Below are 24,756 nucleotides of genomic sequence, written 5' to 3' on the forward strand. Positions count from 1 at the left end.
TTCCATAAAAACGCAAATCCTCTTTGGATTTTTAGTTAGTGAAAACAGGTACTAATGTAGGTCTTTCATCAAAACAAAGTACTGTAAAGTGAACTTTTGAAAAGTGGGGATACCTTTATCTGTATCCCCATGTTCCCATGACTTCTGCACTCCTCAGTGCCCTACCATTGACCCTGTATGTCCTTTTTTGGTTTGTCCTTCCACTTGACTGAATTAAATTCCATCTGCCATTTATCAGCCCATTTTTCTAGCTGGTCCAGATCCATCTGCAAGCTTTGAAAGCCTTCTTTGTTGTCCATAACACTTCCAATCTTGATGTCATCTGCAAACTTGCTGATCCATTTTACTGCATTATCATCAAGATCATTGATTATAGATGATAAACAACGATGGTCCCAGCACCAATCTCTGAGGCACATCTCTAGTCACAGGCCTCCAGTCTGAGAAGCAATCATCCACCACTACTCTGGCTTCTCCTGTCTAGCTATTATCGAATCCAGTTCACTACTTCACTGTGAATACCTAGCATCTGAACCTTCCTGACTCGTCTCCCATGTGGGACCTTCTCAAAGTCCTTTCTAAAGTCTTTGAAAACAACATCCACAGCCTTTCCTTCATCAACTTTTCTGGTAACCTCTTAAAAATTCTGCAAGATTGGTTAAACACGACCTACCATGTTCAAAGCCAACTTAACTACCCCTGGCTCTCTAAATAATGGTATATCTGATCTCTTCGAAAACCTTCCAGTAATTTACCTCCTACTGACATCAGGCTCACCAGCCTATAATTTCGAGGGTTACTTTTGGAGCCTTTTTTAAACAACTGAACAACACGAGCTCCCCTCCAATCTTCCTGCTCCACACCCATGGCTAAGGACATTTTAAATATTTCTGCCAGACCCCCTGCAATTTCTACTACACTAGCCTCCCTCAAGATCCAAGGGAATATCTTATCAGGCCTTGGGGATTTAGTCACGCCTATTTGCTTTATGGCAGCAAAAACTTCCTCTTTTTAATCTGTAAAGGTTCCATGACTTCACTGCTTGCTTACTTCCCACAGCTCTTGCTTGTTTCCTGAGTGAATACTGATGATTAAAAAAACATACACGATCTCTCCCATTTCTTTTGGCTCCATGCAAAATCGACCACTCTCATCTTCAAAGGGAACAACTTATGTTCCTTCCTATCCTTTTTCTCTTAATATATGTGTAAAAACTCGTAGGATTTTCCTACATATTGTCTGCCAAAGCAACCTTGTTTTTTGCCTTCCTGAGTTTTTTCTTGCATTTTTTTATATGCTTCCAGCTCCTCATTTGCTCCATGTTGCCTATATCTGCTATACATCTCTCTTCCTCCAAACCAGATCCCCAATATCCCTCAAAGGTTCCCTATGCCTGCTAACTTTTACCTTTAATCCTGATAGGAGCATATAATCTCTGTACTCTCCAAATTTCACCTTTGAAGGTCCTCCACTTACCTCACACGTCCTTGCCTGAAAACAACTTATCCTGATCCACACATTCTAGATCCTTTCTCATTTCCTCAAAATTTGCCTTTATTCAATTTGGAATCTCAACCCGAGGCCCAAACTTGTCTTTCTCCATAATTATCTTGAAGCTAATGGCATTATGACCACTGGACCCAAAATGTTCCCCTACATCTACTTGTCCTGTCTCGTTCCCTAATAGGAGATTCGGTATTGCATTCTCTCTAATTGGTACTCCTATATATTGATTTTGAAAACTTTCCTGAACACAGTTGACAAACTCCAAGCCATCCAGCCCTTTTAAAGTATGGGAATCCCAGTCAATATAGGGAAAATTAAAAACCCCTATTATCCCTTGTGTTTCCTTTAGATGTCTGCTCCTCCAATCCTCGTTGACTTGGGCGGTCTATAATACATCTTCATGAGTGTAGTCATATTTTTTCTGTTCCTCAGCTCCACCTATATAACCTCAGTAGACAAATCCTCTGGTCTGTCCTTCCTGAGCATAGCTATATTTTCCCTGAAGAGCAATGCCACTTCTCCCCCTTTCATTTCCTTCCCCCTGTTCTATTGCATCTAAAGGTATTATTGTCATAATACCTTTATTGTCATGTAATACTACAGTTAGAATGTAATATGCATGAAATTTTTCAACTTTATCTACCCTAAAGAAGACAAAGTTGCCACTTTGTCAGAGCGTGCAAAGAAAGCCCAGAATATTGAGCTGCCAGTCCTATTCCTCCAGCAACCGTTTCATTAATAGCCTTTTCCCTCTTCTGACTGTTACCAACCTACCTCCTCCTGCCTCTAGGTGTGATAGTGTCCCTGTAACTCCTATCACCCCCTCTGCCTCCCAAATGCCTCATCCAACTCCAGCTCCAATTCCTTAACTCGGCTTGTCAGGAGCTGCAGCTGGATGCACTTCTCACAGATGAAGTCAGGGATACTGCTGGCTTTCCTGACGACCCACATTCTGCAAGAGGAAGATTCCCTTGCCTTGTCTGCCTTTTCCACTGTTTATGAATAGAACAAAATATTTGATGTCTAAAACCTGCCCTTACCTGTGGCTACCTGCTGAATCTTTTTTGTTGTTTCTTGTAAAGGGGTGGCCCTTTTTTACTTCAACTCCTATTATCCTTCGCTTCTTACCTGTTCTCGCCAAAGCCTTACCACTCTGACGATGACCACTCCGTTGCACAGTCCCTCACTTTTATAGTGAAGCTCAGCTTCTTCTTCCAATCAGCTTCTAGCTGCTGCCTCACTCCTTTTTAAAGTCTCACTGTGCTGCTCCTCATGTCACCTGATCTCTCTTGCTCCAATCAGATTCTTCCTCCAGTCATAGATTTTGATAATTTGGATGTGAATGTAGTTGGCACAATAAATATGCAGATGATGATACAATTGGTGGTAGAGGGACAGTGAAGAATGTTGTCTAGGGTTACCACAGGATCTAGATCAACTGGGGAAGTGGCCTAAGGAATGCCAGATGGTATTTTAACATGGACAAAGAAGTTAAACCAGAGCAGGACATGTGTTTGGCAGGGCTCTGGGGAGTGTTGTAAAATAAAGAGACCAAGAGGTACAGTACATAATTTCATGAATATGCTAACACATTTAGACAAGGTGGTGAAGAAGGTGTGGTGACATTAGCTAGGGCATAAAGTACAAGAGTTGAGACATCATGTTACTGATGTACTGTACATAATGTTGAAGAAATTGCCCTTGGAGTATTGAGTGTAGTTCTGGTCATACTACAGAAAGGATGCAATTAAGATGGAAAGGGTGCAGAGAAGATTTGCAAGGATGGCATCAGGACTGGAGAGCTTGAGTTATAAGGAAAGACTGGATAGGCTGGGCCAGTTTTCCTTGGAGCGAAGGAAGCTGAAAGATAACCTAATTGAATAAAATCACATGCAGCATCCTAGGGCAGGGTAGTCTTAAACAAGAAGGCATTGATTTAAGTTGAGAGGGGATAAATTTAAAGGGAGCCTGAGGGTACTTGGAACAAGCTGCAAGAAGTTGTAGAGGTGAGTAGAATTTGTATGATCGTTGCACACAAATGAGATGCCAGAAGACTAATGTGCATTTAGTAAAATAATGCTGTAAGGACAAGCCATAGGCAACCAGTGAGCCTAACATCAGTAGTAAGTAAGTTATTGGAGGGAATTCTGAGGATTTGGATCTGCATGCATTTGGAAGGACAGGTGGTGAGTGGCTTTGTTCAAGGAGAAATCGTTTGCTTGATTTTTTGTTTGTTTTTGAAAAGGTGAAGGTTGACAATGGCTGGGTGATAGATTATCTACATAGATATTAGGGCCTTTGACAGGGTTCTATATGGTTGCCCATTCAGAGCCAGCTCTTCAGCGCTTGATGTCCTGCTTTGCGGAAACTGCCAAAATGTTTGGCCTGGAAGTCAGCCTGAAGAAAACTGAGGTCCTCCATCAGCCAGCTCCCCACCATGACTACCAGCCCCCCCACATCTCCATCGGGCACACAAAACTCAAAACGGTCAACCAGTTTACCTATCTCGGCTGCACCATTTCATCAGATGCAAGGATCGACAATGAGATAGACAACAGACTCGCCAAGGCAAATAGCGCCTTTGGAAGACTACACAAAAGAGTCTGGAAAAACAACCAACTGAAAAACCTCATAAAGATAAGCGTATACAGAGCCGTTGTCATACCCACACTCCTGTTCGGCTCCGAATCATGGGTCCTCTACCGGCACCACCTACGGCTCCTAGAACGCTTCCACCAGCTTTGTCTCCGCTCCATCCTCAACATCCATTGGAGCGCTTACACCCCTAACGTCGAAGTACTCGAGATGGCAGAGGTCGACAGCATCGAGTCCACGCTGCTGAAGATCCAGCTGCGCTGGATGGGTCACGTCTCCAGAATGGAGGACCATCGCCTTCCCAAGATCGTGTTATATGGCGAGCTCTCCACTGGCCACCGTGACAGAGGTGCACCAAAGAAAAGGTACAAGGACTGCCTAAAGAAATCTCTTGGTGCCTGCCACATTGACCACCGCCAGTGGGCTGATAACGCCTCAAACCGTGCATCTTGGCGCCTCACAGTTTGGCGGGCAGCAACCTCCTTTGAAGAAGACCGCAGAGCCCACCTCACTGACAAAAGGCAAAGGAGGAAAAACCCAACACCCAACCCCAACCAACCAATTTTCCCCTGCAACCGCTGCAATCGTGTCTGCCTGTCCCGCATCGGACTTGTCAGCCACAAACGAGCCTGCAGCTGACGTGGACTTTTTACCCCCTCCATAAATCTTCGTCCGCGAAGCCAAGCCAAAGAAGAAAAATATGGTAGGCTTGACTGAAAATCAGATTTTATGGTACCAGGTTTATTGGTCAATCGGACACAGAATTGTTGTGGTGGGTGGGTGTCAGCGGGTGGTAGTTAAGGATTGTTAACAGAAGGCCTGTAACCTGTGGATGGTGCTGGGACCACTGTTGTTGATCATTGATGTTCATGACTTGGCTGGCATTGTGATTAGAGTGGTTAGTGATTTTACAGATGGCACCAAAATTGGTGGTAAACTGGACAGTGAAGAAGGTTATCTAAATGACAGCAGAGTATGGATGAACTGGGAAAGTGGGCCAAGCAATGTTTAGCTCAAACTGGTTTTGAAATGTTGTAATATGGTAGGTTAAGCCAGAGCAGGACTTGAATAGAGAATGGTTGGGCCTTGAGAAGTGTTGCTTACTGAGGAGTGGCCACACAGGTAGACAGGGTCCTGAGGGTGGTAGGCATATGTAGGAAGTGGAGACAATTTTAATGTTTAAAAGACATTAAGTCAAATGAACAGGAACGATTTAGGGAGATGTGAGCTGAATGCAGGCAAATTAACTAAATTGAGTAGATACCTTGATCAGCCAGAATTGGCCTGAAGGGCTTATTTCCATGATTTAAAACTTTGACTCATCTGCTGGATGTTGTGATGGATTGCGCAGCAATTAATAAGTGCTTTCCAGAAAAAAATTGAGGGTAACCACTTTTGCCCAACTTCATTTTCCGCAGGGATCACTCCACAAATTCTCTCCTCACTAATCGTGCTGCCTGGCAATTATCCCTGCAACTGCATCAGGTGCTACACTTCCACTGACATCTCCTCCCTCACTACCATTCAGGGCCCTAGACTGTTCTCTCAACTCAGTCATGCACTATTTCACATGTGGATCTGAAACCGTAATTTATTACATCGTGTTCTCCCAGTGTGGCCTCTACATCGGGGACACTAGACACAGATTGGGGTGATCACTACATTGAGCATTTTGCTGCAACAACCAGGATCTCCCAGTAGCTTTCCTTCTATTTCCCATTTCCCTCCCCACCAAAAAAGTCTCTTGTTTGCCTCTATTGAACTTGCTATTGCAAAAAACTGCAGAGTTGTGAATGCAGCTCAGATCATCACAAAAAAAATCTTTCCCTCAATTACCTCCATCTCTTCCTTGCTTTCTTGAAAATGCAGCTAACATGGTCAAACCCTGGACATACTCTCTTCTCCCTCCTCCAATCAGGAAGAAGATTCATGAATGTGAGTTCATGCACTACCAGATTCAGACTTTTAAATAGTACACAAGTAAAATTGTGCTGCCTTCCTCTGTACAAACTGATTTCTCCCTATATTTGCACTTCTGTACTCTGTTTTGAGTTGCTGTCTTTAGTGTGTAATGTCTTGCTGGACTACTTGCAAAACAACTTTCTCACTGCACCATGGTACATGAGACAGTAAAGTTGAAATGTAATTTTAATGTTATGCAGAAATCTTTATATGCATAATTCTTGTATTTGTAGTTTTCTTGATAGTTAAATTAAGTTTAATAATTTTAAACAGCATTTTATTTATTTGTAAATAATTCACTGTCTTTAGGAATGCTTTGAGCCCACAATGCAGCTGCAGTTTGTGCACCGAAGAGGAAGTAACATTAGTCCATACAGTTCACTAAATAACTCTAATTTGGGAGACCTGCTCCTGGGGTTTCTGAGATACTATGCTACAGAATTTAAGTAAGTAGTTCTTTTAAAGATGGAACATGCATGGTCCCTGTTATTTTCAAGTAACCCACATAACTGAGGTGCAGACCTTTTTTGAAGTTTTAAATTTAGACATACAAAAGGGTAACAGGCCTTTTCGGCTGCCCAATTACACCCGATTGACCTATGCCCCCGTACGTTTTGAACAGCGAGGGAAACAAAACACACGCAGACATGGAGAATGTGCAAACTCCTTACAGACAGCGTGGAATTTGAACCCTGATCACTGGCGTTGTTACAGAGTTACGCAAACGGCTATGCTAACTGTGCATTCCCTAACATTTCCCCTGCCATTTTCCTCTCGTGTATCCTCCATTATCTTGACCATCTCAACCATGCTTCTCAAACTTTTGCTGTTCCTTGGCAAGACCCCTAAACTCTACACTTCGTGATCTTCTTTCTAATTATGTTGGTATCTATACATTGGATTTAAAATTCTCATCTTTGGGCAAAAATTCTTGGACTCTCATTCATATTGATGCAACCTCCTCTAATCCAGCAGCAGCACCTTTTGTTGTGTTGGCCTTTCCTGTGCCTCTTTTCACTCCAAATATTAACCACTCTGCTTTAAAAGACTGTCTATGAGGATCCAGGCAGTGTAAACAGACACAGGCACCTTTATTTCTTGCTGTCATCACTAACGTACCCTGCCTTTGACTCCTCTTGCCCTCGATCCTCACCATCCTTGAATCTCCTTAATTGTTTACTCCCTTCTGATCCCTCTTCCTCCAATCTATGATCCCTCTTCCTCCAATCTATGATCCCTCTTCCTCCAATCTATGATCCCTCTTCCTCCAATCTATGATCCCTCTTCCTCCAATCTATGATCCCTCTACCTCCAATCTATGATCCCTCTTCTTCTCGTCTGCCTCCTGTTGCTGAATTTTTATTTCCTTCTCTGCACCAACCATTTGCCCCACCGGATCTCTGCTCCTCTCGCCTCTGCCCCTGATGTTCCCCAACACCACAGAGAATCTCCAGGAATTGTCTGGTGCTCCCATTGTGGACCCTCCTCATCAGAGGGTCTGAGCTCAAGCTGAGAGATTGCTTCATTGAGCACCTTCAGTCTGTCTGGTGCAATAACAGTGACCTGCCAGTGGCAACCCATTTTAATTCCCTGCCCCATTCCCATGTCACTATGTTTGACTGTGATCACATGTACTGCCAGACTGAGACAACCTGCAAATTGGAGGAATAACCTCTTATCTGTCTGTTATTTCTGTCTGAGCACCCTCCAAACAGATGGCATTATTTTGCTCATACCTTAATGAAGGGCTCAATCTTTTCAATATAAAGAAAACTGTTTGACCTGTTGAGTTTCTCCAGCATTGTGTTTCTACTTCAATCAGTGCCTGCAGACTTTTGTGTTATACTCCTGGAATTGTCATCGTCCTCTCTGGTTTCTATTAGCCCCCACCCCATCTACTCTTCCACTATCCTATGTCTCCTTTCCTCTAGCTCTGCCTTTATCTGTTTCCCTTTCCCTCTGTCTCCTTTACTCTGGCTCTGCATTCACAGAAGTGCCCTCTTCCAATCAGTTCTTGCCTTTCCTGTCCTATCCTCCTATGCACGTTCAATTATGGTCTTTTGCCTGTTGACTCGTGCTCCTTCTGCCCTTTTTTCCCCCTCCTCCTACAACCTTTTAATTCAGACACCTACCTGCTTTTGCTCATACTTGAAGAAGGGCTAAACATTGGTTATATATCAATATCCTATTGGCTTTTCAGTGCCAACCGCTCAGTCTAAGATTCCGCCCTGCTCCAGCTCCCTCAACAGCCCCTAAGGCTAGAGCTGGATGAGGTCCTCACCCGGGAAGAGACATATAAGGCAATTGAACAATGAAAAGTGGCAAAGCAGCAGGTATGGATGGAATCCCCCCAGAAGTCTGGAAGGCTGGCGGCAAAACTCTGCATACCAAACTGCGTGAGTTTTTCAAGCTTGCTGGGACCAAGGAAAACTGCCTCAGGACCTTCGTGATGCCATCATCATCACCCTGTACAAAAACAAAGGCGAGAAATCAGACTGCTCAAACTACAGGGGAATCACGCTGCTCTCCATTGCAGGCAAAATCTTCGCTAGGATTCTCTTAAATAGAATAATACCTAGTGTCGCCGAGAATGTTGTGCCAGAATCACAGTGCGCCTTTCGCGTAAACAGAGGAACTACTGACGTGGTCTTTGCCCTCAGACAGCTCCAAAAAAAGTGCAGAGAGCAAAAGACTCTACATCACCTTTGTTGACCTCACCAAAGCCTTCGACACCATGAGCAGGAAAGTGCCTCGGATGCCCCCCAAAGTTCCTCAACATGGTTATCCAAATGCACGAAAACCAACAAGGTCGGGTCAGATACAGCAATGAGCTCTCTGAACCCTTCTCCATTAACAATGGCATGAAGCAAGGCTGCGTTCTTGCACCAACCCTCTTTTCAATCTTCTTCAGCATGATGCTGAACCAAGCCATGAAAGACCTCAACAATGAAGACGCTGTTTACATCCGGTACCGCACGGATGGCAGTCTCTTCAATCTGAGGCGCCTGCAAGCTCACACCAAGACACAAGAGCAACTTGTCCGTGAACTACTCTTTGCAGACGATGCCGCTTTAGTTGCCCATTCAGAGCCAGCTCTTTAGCACTTGATGTCCTGTTTTGCGGAAACTGCCAAAATGTTTGGCCTGGAAGTCAGCCTGAAGAAAACTGAGGTCCTCCATCAGCCAGCTCCCCACCATGACTACCAGCCCCCCCCCACATCTCCATCGGGCACACAAAACTCAATACGGTCAACCAGTTTACCTATCTCGCTGCACCATTTTATCGGATGCAAGGATCGACAATGAGATAGACAACAGACTCGCCAAGGCAAATAGCGCCTTTGGAAGACTACACAAAAGAGTCTGGAAAAACAACCAACTGAAAAACCTCACAAAGATAAGCGTATACAGAGCCGTTGTCATACCCACACTCCTGTTCGGCTCCGAATCATGGGTCCTCTACCGGCATCACCAACGGCTCCTAGAACGCTTCCACTAGCGTTGTCTCCGCTCCATCCTCAACATTCATTGGAGCGACTCCATCCCTAACATCGAAGTACTTGAGATGGCAGAGGTCGACAGCATCGAATCCACGCTGCTGAAGATCCAACTGCGCTGGGTAGGTCACGTCTCCAGAATGGAGGACCATCGCCTTCCCAAGATCGTGTTATATGGCGAGCTCTCCACTGGCCACCGAGACAGAGGTGCACCAAAGAAGAGGTACAAGGTCTGCCTAAAGAAATCTCTTGGTGCCTGCCACATTGACCACTGCCAGTGGGCTGATATCGCCTCAAACCGTGCATCTTGGCGCCTCACAGTTCGGCGGGCAGCAACCTCCTTTAAAGAAGACCGCAGAGCCCACCTCACTGACAAAAGACAAAGAAGGAAAAACCCAACACCCACCCCAACCAACCAATTTTCCGCTGCAACCGTGTCTGCCTGTCCCGCATCGGACTTGTCAGCCACAAACGAGCCTGCAGCTGACGTGGACATTTACCCCTCCATAAATGTTCATCAGCGAAGCCAAGCCAAAGCAATGGGCGCTACATCTGCCTCCTTCCAAATTACCAGTAATCCACTTACTCCAATCTTCAGAATCACATCTTCCCCCCACCCCCACCCCCCACCTTCCCAAAATTTAAGAAAGAAAATTCCTGAATAATTTCAGTGACTGGCTTTGAAACCCAGGGTGTGGAGAGCAGTATAGCAGAGAGCAGTTCCTAGCTAATCCAACAAGGTAATGACAAGGTAATAATCAGACAATGGCCATCATCAAGTGAAAATCTCATCTCCCTCTGAAATTCATTGACCTTAGCATTGTCAAATAATCCCCATCCTGAAACCTAATTGAGCCACTCACTTAGATACTGTGAACACAAAAGCATATTGGAAGATGTTTATCTTCAAAATTTCTTGTGTTCAGTCATTTTACCAGTTACTCAGCACAAGTAAAGCGTGTAATCAAATACAGCCCATTTGCTTGGATTAATAATGCTCCAGTAGTACTTGATTAGTACATCATTCAATCACTATCCACTACTGGCTACAGACTGTATAATCCTCCATATTACTTCATAGGAACTCCCCAGCCTTGTGAACACTGTCACCAAAAGTATGCTACAATGTGATGGTCAAGAAAGTGCACACATGCCTCTACTTTCTTAGTTTGGCATGTTCCCCATAGCAACTTCTACGGTGCACCTTTGAAAGCATACTTGCTAGATGCTTCACAGCATTTTATGGGAGCTTTTCTGCGCAAGATTAGAAGAAGCTATGAAAGGTAGTGAATGCACCTCTGAACATCATGTAAACATCCCTCCTGCCCATGAGCTTCATCTACATTTCCTGCTGCCTTTGAAAGGGAGCCAACATGGGCATGCTCTCTTCCCTCCTCTTGTTGGGATGAAGGCTTCCGAGTATGAAAGCATGCACCAACAGGTTTAAAGAAAGTTTTCTGAACTGATCCCATAAAAGTGCTGAGATGCTGCCAATACTTGGTCATGATTAATCTTTTTATTTGTTGTAGTCTTGTGCTCTGTACTCTTTACATGGCTGTATGAATGTTAGTGATAACATAGAAACATAGAAGATAGGAGCAGGAGTAGGTCATTCGACCCTTTGAGCCTGCTCCGCCATTCAACGAGATCATGGCTGATCTTAAAGTTCAGTACCCCGTCCCCGCCTTCTCTCCGTAACCTTTAATACCTTTTAATAACATGTTAGTCTGCTTGTAGGAGAACTTTTTTCAGTGTGAAAGGTGTAATGTAGCACCAATTTGACTTGGAATTACCCCTCTGCCTTCATTTTCAAAGGATTTGTATCCTGGAACTTGTAACACCATGACATTCTAGAAATACTTCACCATAAGGATAATTGTAGTTTATGAAGGTGGCTTGCCATTAGTGTGTTTAGACAAAATCTATAGTATTGACCTGATAACAGCATCCATGTATCAATAAAGAAAATCTGTGATTTGAGTTCTTTTGTGAACCGAATCATGAAATCAAGACTGTTTTTAGCCTAAAGTAAAATCTTGGTAACTGTTTTGCTGCATTGATTTTCTGGTTTCAGATTTCAGAAAATGAGTGAAAGGAGCAGGTGCAAGTTGGACACATATCAATCTTGGAGCCAGAAATGCAAGCTTTAATGTTCAGCTGTTCTACTGCAGACTGTTTAAATGCTTGCCAAAGGGAGAAGTTCATTACTGGAGAAAGTTGCAGCTTACTTTACTTGCATACTGTCTAGCAGTGCGGATTAGTGATTTGCATGGACCTAGTGTTCAATGGACATTTTAAGAGTTTGTCAGCACTACTTTCTTTGGACACTGGATGTGCATTTTATGCAAACTTGATGTTCTATGTAAAATATGGAAATGAGATTTGGGAATATGGGGCAGTTTTTCAACAGAGTTAAATGAAGTGAAGACAGACTGAATCAGATGTGAACAAACTTTTGATTCTGGACCCTCCAAGTTATGAAAAGGGAAGATAATTTTTTTGTGTGGTCTGCGGTAGAACTTCTCTATTCTGACTTCCCCCTGCCTGGGGAAGGTATAGAATAATGTGACACAAATAGTTTCACACCCATTTGAAAAAAATATGCATCTTTGTGTGAGAAACAAAGTACGCAGTGAAGCATTTATTCATGATTTTAATGGAAATTACATAAGAAAGATTTTAGACATGAAATGAGAAGGTTGCAGTATATATATTAAAGTATTTGTTTTTAGTGGTTCAATCTTTGATATTAATGCATTTTTTTTACTTCACCTTTCAGCTGGAATAACTCAATAATTTCAGTTCGTGAAGCCAAAGTGATTCCCAAAACCAATGAAAAAGAATGGAAGAATAAATATATTTGTGTTGAAGGTTCGTATATAAGAACTCTGCAGAAATTAATAACCTTGAATATTTTCAACTCAAAAGAAATGTTTAAAATTTAATTGCAGAACACTGTACACTAGTGTGATCATGAAAATCTCAGGCTTGGAGTTGTTAAAATTTTGAAAAAGTGACTTAATCTAAATATAATACATGCTTAACTAACTCTCAATACATGTCATGCATAGGCCGGTGAGCCTGGCATCAGTAGTAGGTAAATTATTGGATGATGTTCCAAGAGATCAGATATACAATTATTTAGAGAGCCAGGAGCTGATTAGGGATAGTCAACATGGTGTTATAGTAGGTCGTGTTTAACCAATATTATAGAGTTTTTCAAGGACGTTACCAGGAAAGGCTGTGGATGTTGTCAACATGGACTCTAGAAAGGCCTTTGACAAGGTCTCACATGGGTGATTAGTCAGGAACGTTTGGATGATAGGTATTTATTGTGAAGTAGTGAGCTGAATTAAACAATGGCTGGATAGGAGAAGCCAGAGAGTAGTGATGGATGATTGCCTCTCAGACTGTAGGCCTGTGACTAGTGGTGAGCCTCAGGGATCGGTGCTGAGACCATTGTTGTTTGTCATCTATATCAACGATTTGGATGATAATGTGGTGAATTGGATCAGTGAGTTTGCAGATACAACTAAGTTTGGAAGGTGTTGTTGTCAGCGAAGAAGATTTTCTAAGCTTGCAGAGGGATCTGGACCAGCTGGAAAAAAATGGGCTGAAAGATGGCGGATAGAATTTAATGCAGACAAGTGTGAGATGTTGCATTTTGGAAGGACAAACCAAGGTAGGATGTGGATGGTAAATGGTAAGACATTGAGGAATGTGATAAAACAGAGGGATCTGGGAACATGGGTACAAAATTCCATTAAAGTGGAAGATAGGATTGTAAGACCTTTTGGCATATTGCCTTTCATAGATCAAAGTATTGAGTATAGGAGTGGGGATGTTTTGCTAAAGTTTCATAAGACATTGGTGAGGCTACATTTGGAGTATTGTGTGCAGTTTTGGACACCTAACTATAGGAAATACATAAACAAGATTGAAAGGGTGCAGAGAAGATTTACTAGGATGGATATATTGTGTTCAGTTCTTGGGCACCATTACAGGAAATGTGTAGAAAGCTTTGGGGAGAGTGCATAGAAGATTACTAGAATGTTGCCTGGATTAGAGAATATGTCTTATGAGGGGTAAGGTTAACAGAGTTAGGGCTTTTCTCTTTGGATTGATGAAGGATGAGAGGTGACTTAATAAAGGTCTAGAAGATTATGAGAGGCATAGATAGGCTTCAGAGCCAGCAACTTTTTCCCCGGGGCAGGAGTAGCAAATACCAGAGGGCATCTGTCTAAAGTAAGTGGAGGAAAGTTCAGGGGAGATGTCAAGATTACGTTTTTTTTAATATACACGGAGGCTGGTACAAAAGGGGATTTTAAAAGACTCTTAGACAAGCATATGAATGCAAGAAAAATAGAGGGTTATGAGTGTGAGATACAGAAGATTTGTTGAATTGGCACAATATTGTGGGCTGATAGTCCTGTACCGTGCTATAATTCTGTATGTATGTATGTTGTCGGGACTTCAGGAACTGAGTTGAGTGAAAAGTTAAACAGGTTAGGACTTTATTTCTTGGAGTATATAAGAATGAGGGGAAATTTACTCGAGGTATACAGAATTGAAGGATGTCATCAGAGTAAATACAAGTCAGCTTTTTCCACTGAGGTTAGGTGAGGTTCGAACCAGAGGACGTGGGTTAAGGGGGAAAGGAGAAACATTTAGGGGGAGCATTAGGTGGAACTTCTTCCCACTGAGAGTAGTGGGAGTGTGGAACGAACTGCCAGCTGCAGTGGTGAATGCGGGCTCTGTTTTCACATTTAAGAAGAATTTGGACAGGTACATGGATGGGATGGGTATGGACAGCAGGTCAGTGGGACTAGGGAGAATAATAGTTTGGCACAGACTAGAAGGGCCTGTTTTCTGGTCTGTAATGTTCTATGGTTCATTGGTTGTGACCCAGATTCAGACAATCACTACTCTTGTAGGTATTTTTTTGACAAAATCTGTCAATTATTTACTACAACTTGGTGCAGTTCAAAGAAAACCACAATTCTAACGTGGGAGGATATTGAGCTTATTCCATCTTGTATTTTTGTGACTTCCAGATGTGAAGAAAAACAAAACACTGCAAATTACTCTTTAGTTTATGGTTAACGTGAACCAAAAGTAAACCAGGTACATTAAGAGGATTTACATTGGATGCTATTTTAAGGAAGTGTGGATGAAAGTTTAATTAAAAACTTGATGAGCAGTTAATTGTACCTTTAATAAAAAAAATTTAAAAATTCAAGCAAGATCTACATTTCACTGGAAAATTATGGACAAAGCTAGCCTACATGAGAGGTTCATAATGTGCTTTTGTGTATGTTTCATTGAACACCATTGTTATGACATAGACCTGCAGCAATAGAAATTCACCAAGATAATGGTCCTTCAAAACAATAATTTTTATCAATAGCTATAAATAATATAAAATCTTACTTAACTCTAAACTTAACCCCACTCTACACAAATGTATATATGTATGAGGCATGTCCCAAACCATTACATTTTAGGCATAATTCTGAAGAGATGATTGAGATTTAAAGTTCAATTTCAGAAATCTTTTGTGTTGAAACTAAGTATTTAAACTGCTGTTCAAAAGTTCTCAAACTCACAAATTCTTGTAGATTTGCTTTCAAAGAAATAATTCTTCATTCGACAGACTTTTTCACACATTCCCCTCTCTTGCATGGAGGTTTCGGAACTTGTGTTTTACACGATGATTTACCAACCCAAGCAAGGGTAAAATAAAGTGGCCATTCCAAATGGACATGCAGAACTGCCCTCTCTTGACAAAGAGACAGTCAAAGTAATCCTTTCCTTTGAAGCCACTAATTCTGTGTTCCTTCCCTGTCAAAGGTAGAACACACACAGTACCTCTCTCTGAAGGTTACTGCATCTCTGACTTAGATGAAGCATGGTTCAATATTAAAGATGGTTTCTTGAAGTGTCCCAGTCACATGATATGACATCACCATTGGCCCTTAGGTTTAAAAACCTAACTCATGGCAGTGGTCTCTGACTTGTCTCCACAGGCCATGGACTTTCATTTACACAGTTGTTTCTCCAGCAAATATTCATTGTCTTCAGTATTTCTGTGGAACAATCCCTCGGGTTTTATGGCTTTTAACTGAACAGTGATTAGAATTTGAAGGCTTCTGCTTGACTTTGAATTAGCAGACACTTTGTCTCTGGAAGACCTTATTTGCTAACATGAACGTGTCTTTCCCTGTCCAAATCCACTCAGTAACTTGACTAATAAATATACCTTTTATCATAAAGATTAATAATAATATAATTCTGTAGCAACCATATTTCTCGAGCCAAACAGAGCAAGCACAATTACTGAACCTGGAATTGTGCAATGAGATAGGATTAATGACCTCATTGTAAAGGCATTCTTGTGTAATTATATAACTGAATTGTATTTTTATTTTTTTTATTTTTTAAATTTTTTATTTTTCACACCATAAATCACATTGACCATGGTACACACTTTTTCCTTTTCACACATATACAGTGCCATTTTCTCACCCCCGCCTCCCTCCTCCCATCCCACCCTCCCTACCTCCCCCCTCCCGTCCATTTAAGGTATACAATCTAGGATACATTAAACCAGTCAGACAATGTTGTCATTCAATAAAAATACACCAGAAATTCTACTGAGTCCATTCTTTTCATTTCCTTTTCCTTCCGTTAACTTAGGTAATGATTGTCCCTGGTAGGTTTGCGCTATTGTATTTAATGTAAGGCTCCCATATTTGTTTGAATATTTCAATATTATTTCTTAAACTATATGTTATTTTTTCTAATGGAATACATTTATTAATTTCTATATACCATTGTTGTATTTTCAAATTATCTTCCAATTTCCAGGTTGACATAATACATTTTTTTGCTATGGCTAGAGCTATCTTAACAAATCTGTTTTGTGCATCCTCCAAATCAATTCCAAATTCTTTGTTTTTTATGTTACTTAGGAGGAAGATCTCTGGATTCTTTGGTATATTGTTTTCTGTTATTTTATTTAATATCTGATTTAGATCTTCCCAAAATTTTTTTACTTTCTCACATGTCCAGATTGCATGAATTGTTGTTCCCATTTCTTTTTTACATCGAAAACATCTATCAGATACTGTTGGGTCCCATTTATTTAACTTTTGAGGTGTAATGTATAGCCTGTGTATCCAGTTATATTGTATCATACGTAACCTCGTATTTATTGTATTTCTCATCGTTCCGGAGCATAACTTCTCCCATGTTTCCTTTTTTGTCTTTATATTTAAATCTTGTTCCCATTTTTGTTTAGTTTTACCATTTGTTTCCTCATTCTCCTTTTCTTGCAGTTTAATATACATATTTGTTATAAATCTTTTGATTATCATTGTATCTGTAATCACATATTCAAGGTTACTTCCCTCTGGCAAACTCAAGCTGTTTCCTAATTTATCCTTCAAGTAGGATCTCAATTGGTAATATGCCAGCACTGTATCTTGAGTTATATTGTACTTATCTTTCATTTGTTCAAAGGATAAGAATCTATTTCCTGAAAAACAATTTTCTATTCTTTTAATCCCTTTTTTTCCCATTCTCTAAAGGAAAGGTTATCTATTGTAAAAGGGAGTAACTTGTTTTGCGTCAATATTAGTTTTGGTAATTGATAATTTGTTTTATTTCTTTCTACATGAATCTTCTTCCAAATATTGAGGAGATGATGTAATACTGGAGAACTTCAATGTTGTACCAATTTTTCATCCCATTTATATAATATGTGTTCAGGTATCTTTTCCCCTATTTTATCTAATTCTAATCTCGTCCAATTTGGCTTTTCCCTTGTTTGATAAAAATCTGATAGGTATCTTAATTGTGCGGCTCTATAATAATTTTTTAAGTTTGGCAGTTGTAAGCCTCCTTGTTTATACCATTCTGTTAATTTATCTAGTGCTATCCTCGGTTTCCCCCCTCTCCATAAAAATTTCCTTATTATTTTCTTTAACTCCTTGAAGAATTTCTCTGTCAGTTGTATTGGCAATGCCTGAAATAAGTATAATATCCTTGGAAAATTGTTCATTTTAATACAGTTTATCCTTCCTATTAGTGTTAGTGGTAAATCTTTCCAATGCTCTAAATCGTCCTGTAATTTTTTCATTAGTGGATAATAATTGAGTTTATATAGTTGGCCGAGATTTTTGTTTATTTGTACACCTCGGTATCTTATTGCTTGCATTTGCCATCTAAATGGTGATTCCTTCTTAAATTTTGAGAAATCCGCATTATTCAATTGTATATTATTTTTGAGGGATAAGAACTGTGATGTGAAAATGAAATTATCCCAAGTGATTACCTTAATGAAGGGTTCAAGCCCGAAATGTTTGACCTGCTGAGTTTCTCCAGCATTTTTTTAAATTGCCAAATTGGGTAACTGATCAGACAGTTGAGATGGAGTGACAGATCTTTGAGGAGATCTTTAGTAATGCGTGGAATGGATATATTCCAATAAGAAGACAAATTTGCATGATTCATGGCATTTTTTTTTGGTTTAAAAAATGGTATCAAAGAAAAGGAACAGTGACGCAACTGATGATGTTGACCACCAGCTCCAGTGACCTGGATTCAAAGTTGATCACTGGTGGAGTTTGTCTATTTTCCCTGTGACTGTGTGAGTTAGGAATCTTCAGGTCTCCTCCCACATGGCGAATAGTAGTAGTAGCCTTTATTGTCATTTAAAGTCAGTATACAGATATCGCCTCCAACCGTGCATCTTGGCGCCTCACAGTTCGGCGGGCAGCAACCTCCTTTGAAGAAGACCGCAGAGCCCACCTCACTGACAAAAGACAAAGGAGGAAAAACCCAACACCCAACCCCAACCAACCAATTTTCCCTTGCAACCGCTGCAACTGTGCCTGCCTGTCCCGCATCAGACTTGTCAGCCACAAACGAGCCTGCAGCTGACGTGGACTTTTTACCCCCTCCATAAATCTTCGTCCGCGAAGCCAAGCCAAAGAAAGACAGTTGAAAACAAAATTGCGTCCTCCAGAAACCACAATGCTATCCACATAACCGTGATTATACATCACACAAGACGAAAGATTAAAAACTACATAAGACTAAAACACACCTACACAAAACTGCATAATGAGTTTTTTTTTTAAAAGCAGTGCTAACAATACAGTAAAAGATGAAAAACTAGACAATGGAGACAAACACATTTCTGAGACTGATTTTTTTTTTTAAATCCAGTGGCCTGAAAAGAAGAACCACCACACAGTTCACAAGTCCATACAGGCCCGTCAGCTTTGGCACTGTAACAGCAGAGACACCCCCATGGCCTCTTCTCCGACCCCACCATCTGCTGCAGGGCCCTGCACTCCAAGATGGCACAAGCTCCTGAACCTCCAGGCCAGGCACACAACATGGCCACTCCAGGCTCCCAGACACTACCTCTGCAGAACATCCAGCCTGGCGTACACCACCCGCTCCAGACACCCCAACGCAGACCCGCCATGGCTTCTCCTCTTCAGCCACCGGCACAACCTGACATCCAGTAGCCCCGTCCCCACAGCAGAGGCCCGACCACAGCGGACCAGGCACTGAGCATGGCACTCCGCTTAGACCATTTTGGCACTATCATGGTCTGGAGAGGCCACTGCTGCTATGCTGTGTCACCATCATCCAGAATAGGTTGGTTGGCCACACTAGATTGCTCCTAGTATGTAGATAAATGGTAGAATTTAAGGATGAAGGGCAGAGGGAGGGAGTTGATTTAAAAACGTGAGCAAAATAAGGATTACCGGAGTGTAAAAATGAGTGGTTGATGGTCAGTGTAGACTGTACTTGGGTATAGAAAATTGGACAATATAAACAGCACTAATAAACACCTAACAGATTAATAAGCAAGGTAAATTTAGAATTAGCAATTAAATCTAACTATCAAGTTAACAGTAAAAATTCCCAGGGATGTTTTTTTTTTAAAAAGTGTTAAAAGGAACAATTGATTTGTATATATAAAGTCTAGAGAATTAATGATGGAAAGTAAGAATAGGCAAATAAAATGAGCAGGTTTTTGGAACAGTCTTTGCTATAGGCAAAGTAACATGGCAGAAAAAGCTATAAATTAAGAGTAGGAAATGGATGAAAATTAAAATCACTAGGCTGGTGGAAGTGAACAAATTGTTGAAGGTGCAAGCTAATATATCTATGGATCCTGATGAACTTCATTCTCTGGTCATAAAAATGAGTGGCAAGTGTCCATTGGTTTGAAATTTTCAAAATGCATACTTGATTCATAAGGAAGATGGACAACTATCTAGCTTATCCTCAATCGCAAGGAAAATATTAGATGCTTTTATTAAAGACATTATGGTGGGGTACTTGGAAAAATTATAATTTTACACAAAGTTACTCATGAATTATTTTATTTTTTGAACTAATGTGAATACAGATAAATGGCAGATGAATTACTTGGATTTCCAGAAATATTGCAGAAAATAAAGTTTGTGGTGTATTGGTGTGAGTAGGAGATTGGCTGGTTAATAGGAAACAGTGAATGTATGCAGACAGGTCTTTTTGTAGCCACCAAGATGTACAAGCAGTCTGTTGTAATTGATGGTGGGGCCTCAACTTTTTACAGTTTGCATAAACAAATTTGATGACAACATTGAAAGTATGGTTCCTAAATTTAAAGATGATACCAAGACCAGAGAAAAATAAATTGAGAAGAAAACCCAGTAGGTTAAATTAATGGGCACAGATCTGGAAAATGAAAAGTGATGTGGGGAAATGTGTAATTATTGATTTTGGGAGGAATGTGCGGCTCGGTTGGTGTAGCGGTTAGCACAATGCTATTACAGCGCCAGCAACCTGGATTTTAATCCAATGCTGTCTGTAAGGAGTTTGCATATTCTCCCTGTGTTTTCTCCAGGTGTTCTGGTTTCCTCCCACTCTTCAAAAAGTTTGGGATTGTAGGTGAATTGGAGTATTTGAGCGGAATGGGTTCATGGGCCAGAAGGGCCTGTTACAGTGCTGTATGTTTAAAAGTTTCTTTTGTAAAAGAAAAAGAAACCTGTAAATAGTGAGAGATAACGGAGCTCTGAGAATCCAAGGTATCTTCATGTTCTTGTACGTGATTTGCAGATGGCTAGTATATAGGTATTGTAAGTAATGAGAAAATGGACAGAATAATACTTTTCCTGGAGGAATTTAATGCATATTGGTAAATAGAGACATTATACTTCATTTATATTGGGGCATTGATGAAACCGGATCTGGAGTATAATCTTGGTTTCTTGATTGAATAAAAAGGGTTAATGCAATGCAATCAGTGCAGAAAAATATTTCCCAATGGACTGGCAGGATGGATGTGGATTACCTAAACAGTAGCAACAAGCACACCAGATAACTTTTAATTAATTATAGCTCAGCTTTCAACATCATCATGCCGTCAGGACTGGTCAACAAGCTCCAAGACCTAGGCCTCTGCACCCCACACTGCATCTGGATCCTTGACTTCCTCATCAGAAGACCACTTCAGTCAGTACGAATTGGAAACAATGTCTCCGCCTCTGACAGACACACCTCGAGGATGCGTGCTTGGCTCACTGCTCTACTTGTTCTACACCCATGACTGTGTGGCTAGGGACAATTCAAATCCTATCTACAAATTTGCCAATGGCACCATGGTCGTCGGCAGAAGGGTACTATAATGAGATGGATCAGCTAGTTGAGTGGTGTCACAACAACCTTGCACTCAGCTTTAGCAAAACTAAGGAACTGATTGTGACTTTGGTGGTGGTTGGGGTGGGGTTTGGAAATTAGAAGAATTCAAACCAGTTCTCATTGAGGGGTCAGCAGTAGAAAGGGTTAAGAACTTCAGAATCCTGGTGTCAACATCTCTGAAGATCTATTGATGCAATCAAAAAGAAGGTTCACCAGTGGTTATACTTCGTGAAGAGTTTGAGGAGATTTGGTATGTCACCAAAAACTTGCAGATTTCTACAAGTGTACTGTAGAGAGCATTCTGACTGATCACTATCTGGTATGAGAAGGAGCCAAGCACCATCACGGGCATCAGTCTTCACTCTATTGAAGATATCTACAAGAGGCAGTGTCTTAAGAAAGCAGCCTCTATTGTCAAGGACCCCCACCACCTAGGCCATACCCTCTTCACTCTGCTGCAGTCAGGAAGGAGGTACAGCAGCCTGTAGATGCACAAAAGCCACCTCTTTTGCTATCAGATTTCTGAATGGACAATGAACCACAAGCATGACCGTGCTTTTTCTTTTGCACCAATTTATTTAATTTTTTGTAATGTAAAATTCTAGCAATATTTTAAATTGTAATGCTTCCACAAAATAGTCAATTGTGGGGCATGTTAATGATTCTAGAGAGGCTATTTTCTCTTGTGGGAAAATAGAACTTGAGAAGTAGTACTTGTGAATTCTTGAAAGGATACTGCATGAATAAGAAAGTCTGCAGATACTGGGGTCTAGTGCAGTACATAAAAAGTGTGTTCAGCAGGACACAGACAGCATCCATAGGAAGTAAAAGGCTGTCAATTCTGGCCTGGGCACTTAATTGGAAATGTCAAAAATGTTGACACCAAAATAAAAAGGTAGGGGGAGGAGTTTGTGCTAACAGATGGCAGTGGATACAGGTGAGAGGGTGAGAGAAAGAAGGTGAAGGCTAAAAAGGATAGCTCTGATGGGTAAAGGAAAGGGTTAGTGAACTGAAGGAAGGGAGGGATTGAGAGAATGGGAAAGAAGGTTAATGGAAATTGGAGAAGTTGCTATTGATGCAGCTGTGATCTGTTTAAATGCTGTGGAATGTTATGGGGCTGAATTGTTGATTTGCAAAATGGACTTTGGGCCTCATAAGGAAATGTTGCAGCTCATGACTAAAATTTTAGTTAAAATTGTAGCTTTCAAGACTGACTGAAGGTAGAAAAACTAGAGGCTTGAGGAATGAAATTCCTGATTTGGGAACCTGAAAGCATGGCCACCAATGAAGATGAAATTAAATTTTAGGAGCCAGATATCTTGGAGGCATTTAGAGCTTGAGGATATAACTATTCCACAAAGATATGAATATGTAAAGATATGAAAGCAAATTTTCATTTGCTGCATTGTTTAAGCAGAGGTTAATGTGGATCTGTAAGTTGAGGGATGAATGAGAAGGTGCATGTCAGGCACAGATAGTGAAGGTTTGAATGACGTGGTGCTTTACAGAGAATGAAAAGTCAGGGGAGGTGGGTTTGTAGCAACAGCAATCAATTTAGTATCCATCTTTCCAAATAGTTAAAATTTAAAATTTAAGTTGATTTCCATGGAAGGGAACATAAATTATCCATGACACGATGAACTTGTACTTGGTTTCATGTTGTTAAACAATCGTGGAAGTGCTGGGCAATGAGAACTTTATGTGAGTTGAGAAATTGATACATATTTAAGAGGTAATTTGATTGACCTCAGAAAGTGATTGGCTTTGCATTAATAGAAAAGGTAATCTTTGGTGGTCCATTGTTTTCATTTTCTGTTTTTAATTAGAAATGGTTGTTTTTTTTTTCAAATTGTGTCTTGCTTTAAATTTAAATTTAGACATACAGCACAGTAACAGGCCATTTCTGCTCATGAGCCCATGCCGCCCAATTATACCCGATTGACCTATTCAGCCAGCGGAGTGCCTTGGTCGTGCTTTGCTTGTAACTTTTTTTTTAAATTTTTAAATTTTTCACACTATGAACTATACTGACCAAAATACACACAAACATTTCCCTCTTGAATATACACAGTGTCATTTTCTCCCCTTTTCCCCCCTCCCTTCCCTCCCTCCTTCACCCCCCCTCCCCACCCATTCAACGTTCAACATATATGATACATTAAACCCATTAAACAGTGTCATCACACAATGAAATTAAACAAGAAAATTGTGTCATCTACTTTTACATACTGGGTCAGTTCATTTCGTCGTCTTCTCCTTCTGTCATTTTAGGTGGTGGAGGTCCGCGGTAGGACTTCTCTGTTGTGTTCCATGTACGGTTCCCAAATTTGTTTGTATACTGTGATGTTATTTCTTAAATTATATGTTATTGCTTGTAACTGTTTCACACAATATTTGTTAAAACAACGAGGTGATGTCCAGGTTGAAGTGCTGGTTAATGCTGCTCACCATTGCGGTGTTTCCTTATCTCTGCTGTGCAAGAATCACCCTGGTCAGAGGCTTTATCCATAAACTTGGGGGAATGGTGAGAGGAAACCATAGCCACCAGGGGAAACCCATGCAGACATGGGTAGAAGGTACAAATTCCTTATAGACAGCATGGGATTTGAACCCTGGTCCCAATCGCTAGCGCTGTAACAGCATGGCAGTAATCACTACACTAACTGTTCCACCCCAAAGATATTTCTAAGATATTGGAAACCTTTTGAAGCAGCTTTTGCATTACCTAGGTAAAGCCCCAGTATCTGGCACCTATAGGGATTAGTAGATGCCAGTATTTTCTGGTTGCTTGAGACTTATTCTTGCAATGCCTAACTAATATACCTGTATTAAGAATAAAAGATAAAACTACTATATTGTACTTAAACTGAATACATTTCACACATGAATATATAACCTTAAAGCTTATTACTTTATTTTCAGTCACATTCTTTGAAAAGGTTTAACCATTGCTGTATCAGCATGTTCCTCACCCTCCATCTGAAAGACAAACAATAACATTACAGATAATTAATCCCCCATTCCCCCAAGTTTATGGATAAAGCCTCTGACCAGGGTGGTTCTTGCATAGCAGAGATAAGAAAACACCGCAATGGTGGAGCAGCATCAACCAGCACTTCAACCTGGACGTCACCTCGTTGTAACTGAAACAGTTATGAATATTTGTTCCCATCTTATCCAGGTTTATGTTACTTCAGAAAACATTTAAAGTTTTAAAATTGCATTTTTTACCTCGTATTCTTTTTTATTTTTTTAAATTCTTATTTATTTTCTTTGTTTTTTTTTGCTGTTTGCTGGGGCTGCCAGATACTTGAATTCCAAATACCAGGGGTTTACTGTTTTTAAATACCTATCTTTGCTTGCTTTCTCAAAGGGGGAACATTCTTCCATCATATTACTGAGTAAATGTTTTAAATGTACAGGAAAATATTCTATGTTATCAGTGATTCCTGAAAATTGAAATGGAGTGGCTAAATGCATACAAGATCTAA

The 24,756-nt window shown here is 40.7% G+C and overlaps 1 protein-coding gene across 5 annotated transcripts in view; it reads left to right on the plus strand.

Annotated features, from left to right (window-relative positions):
- Positions 1 to 24,756, plus strand: part of tent2 (terminal nucleotidyltransferase 2) — a 115,191-nt gene that overhangs the window by 84,738 nt on the left and 5,697 nt on the right. For 4 of the 5 annotated variants that reach the window (XR_011357758.1, XR_011357763.1, XR_011357769.1 and 1 more), the window contains 2 exons: positions 6,373 to 6,509; positions 12,339 to 12,430. Coding sequence is in view for 2 of the 5 variants with exons in the window: in XM_069938452.1 (XP_069794553.1) it covers positions 6,373 to 6,509; positions 12,339 to 12,430 (229 nt within the window). In the remaining 3 variants the exon portion in view is untranslated. Of the gene's footprint in view, positions 1 to 6,372; positions 6,510 to 12,338; positions 12,431 to 14,613; positions 14,684 to 24,756 lie in introns of all 5 variants that reach the window. The other variant, XM_069938458.1, reaches the window with a different exon arrangement.

This window comes from Narcine bancroftii, chromosome 1 (genome assembly GCF_036971445.1).
Source record: "Narcine bancroftii isolate sNarBan1 chromosome 1, sNarBan1.hap1, whole genome shotgun sequence".
Classification (NCBI taxonomy): domain Eukaryota; kingdom Metazoa; phylum Chordata; class Chondrichthyes; order Torpediniformes; family Narcinidae; genus Narcine; species Narcine bancroftii.